The 1,913-nt window shown below is 50.3% G+C and overlaps 1 protein-coding gene across 2 annotated transcripts in view; it reads left to right on the top strand.

Annotated features, from left to right (window-relative positions):
• Positions 1 to 397: 397 nt before the first annotated feature.
• s1pr5a (sphingosine-1-phosphate receptor 5a) overlaps positions 398 to 1,913 on the top strand; it is a 3,260-nt gene continuing 1,744 nt past the window's right edge. Inside the window, exons 1-2 of one of the 2 annotated variants that reach the window (XM_076032561.1) lie at positions 398 to 418; positions 928 to 1,913. The exon at positions 928 to 1,913 is cut by the window's right edge and continues 1,744 nt beyond it. In XM_076032561.1, the coding sequence (XP_075888676.1) occupies positions 1,252 to 1,913 (662 nt within the window). In that variant the 5' untranslated portion in view covers positions 398 to 418; positions 928 to 1,251. Of the gene's footprint in view, positions 419 to 522; positions 542 to 927 lie in introns of those variants that run through there. The other variant, XM_076032562.1, reaches the window with a different exon arrangement.

Genomic DNA, 1,913 nt, shown 5'->3' on the forward strand with positions numbered 1-1,913 from the left:
GGCAGAGATCGCCTGTTTGTTTTGCCACCTGACAAAGATGCTCACCCCGCGCAGCTCTGCGACGTTTTGTCTGAAACTGAGATTGAGAGAAAGCGACCGACAACCTCACTTTCTCTCTCCGCCTGCAACTTCAGACACGCATTTTGTTTACAGACTGGAGTTGTGATGCAGACCGAGCGAGGAGGAGGCAGGAGGAGGAGGAGGAGGAGGAGGAGGAGATACGGTCGAGAGCCACCGCCCCCCACCCCCCCACCCCCGCCGCCGCCCGCGTCCCGCCTCCGGTCCTACTGCGGGGCTGCGCTCCCCTCACCGCTCACATGTGTGGGAGCCCGCCTGCCTTCTGCTCCTCACACGCACGGGCACACACACGCTGGAGTTCCCTTGGATTTTCTAGATCACTTTTAACCTCTTTTCACAGGTGCGTTCAAAATTCTTCTTTTCGTTGTTGCTGTTTGTTTGTTTGTTTGTTTGTTTGTTTGTTTCAACGCCGATGGCATTTGGCGACTTGAGCCAGGCGCGGCAGTAATACAGAGAACCGACAGTAAGTGAGTAATGATTGTCAGATGTTGCAAACATGATGTTTGAAATGCTGACTTTTAGATTGTATTTTCGTTTTTTAATTCGTTTTTCTAAAAACGCATATACAATTTGTTAGTTTCTAATTGCACGTCTTTTGTCCATGCATTTGTCTTCTTTGTCTTCTTCTTTTATATATTCTTTTATTTTTTAAACAACTTTCTTTTCTTTTTTTTATTGGGGTAAAAATGAAGGCCAAATAGTTAAGCAATCTTTTTCCACATTATCTTTTTGAAGACTAAAGCTGTTTAAAATATCAACTGTTGATAATCATAACAACAGTGTGATTTTTGTTTTCAGTTACAGACTGTTCTAACTTACTACATTTTCCTCTAACTTTCGACAATGCAGGTTGGCCGCCCCTAGCGTGGAACTTTTGCATTGCAATTTTTTTTTTTTTTTTTTTTCTCCCCAAGGAAGACGGGAATTCTTATCACACCTCAGTGGGAATTCACAAGCACTCAGTGCGGCTGCTTTTGGACTCGACAAAGACAGAGATGATCAACTGCCGAGCCTCACGACCCCTTTATCTGTGGATTTAATCAGTGAAATAATCTTTAAATGAGATAAAGGCAAACAAAAGATTAAAAAGAACTCAGTAGAGCGGAACCCCAGGGGGGGAACTTGGCCACAGAGACGTCCCACACTGCCTGGGCTTCTGACGGGTCCTCAGCCATGCCTTTATCCCTCTCCTCAAGAAACTTGCTGGGAATGTTCACCGAGTACCAGAGCAACGCCGTCATCATCGAGCACTACAACTTCACGGGGAAACTGAAGGAGAACAAATACAAGGACGGACTGAAGCCCGAGGCCATCGCCTTCCTGCTGGTGTGCCTGCTCATCATCGCCGAGAACGCCGTGGTGCTTCTGGCTCTTTGGAAGAACAAGAAGTTCCACGTGCCCATGTACTACCTCCTGGGCAACCTGACCCTCTCGGACCTGCTGGCGGGCTTCACCTACATGGTGAACATCACCATGTCCGGGGCCAAAACGCTCAACATGACCCCGGTGCTGTGGTTCCTGAGGGAGGGCGGGGTGTTCATCATGCTGGCGGCCTCGGTGGTCAGCCTGCTGGCCATCGCCATCGAGCGCCACGTCACCATGATGCGGATGAAGCCCTACCAGGGGGACAAGCAGGGTCGCATGTTCGCCCTGATCGGGGCCAGCTGGGTGCTGTCGGTGTTCCTGGGCATCCTGCCGGTCCTGGGCTGGAACTGCATGGGCCGGCTGGAGCAGTGCTCCACCGTCCTGCCGCTCTACGCCAAGAGCTACATCCTCTTCTGCGTCACCGTCTTCAGCGCCATCCTCATGTCCATCGTGGTGCTCTACGTGCGCAT

This window comes from Nelusetta ayraudi, unplaced genomic scaffold, assembly GCF_046127955.1.
Source record: "Nelusetta ayraudi isolate G7.1 ecotype Tasmania unplaced genomic scaffold, CSIRO-AGI_Nayr_v1 ptg000034l, whole genome shotgun sequence".
Classification (NCBI taxonomy): Eukaryota; Metazoa; Chordata; class Actinopteri; order Tetraodontiformes; family Monacanthidae; genus Nelusetta; species Nelusetta ayraudi.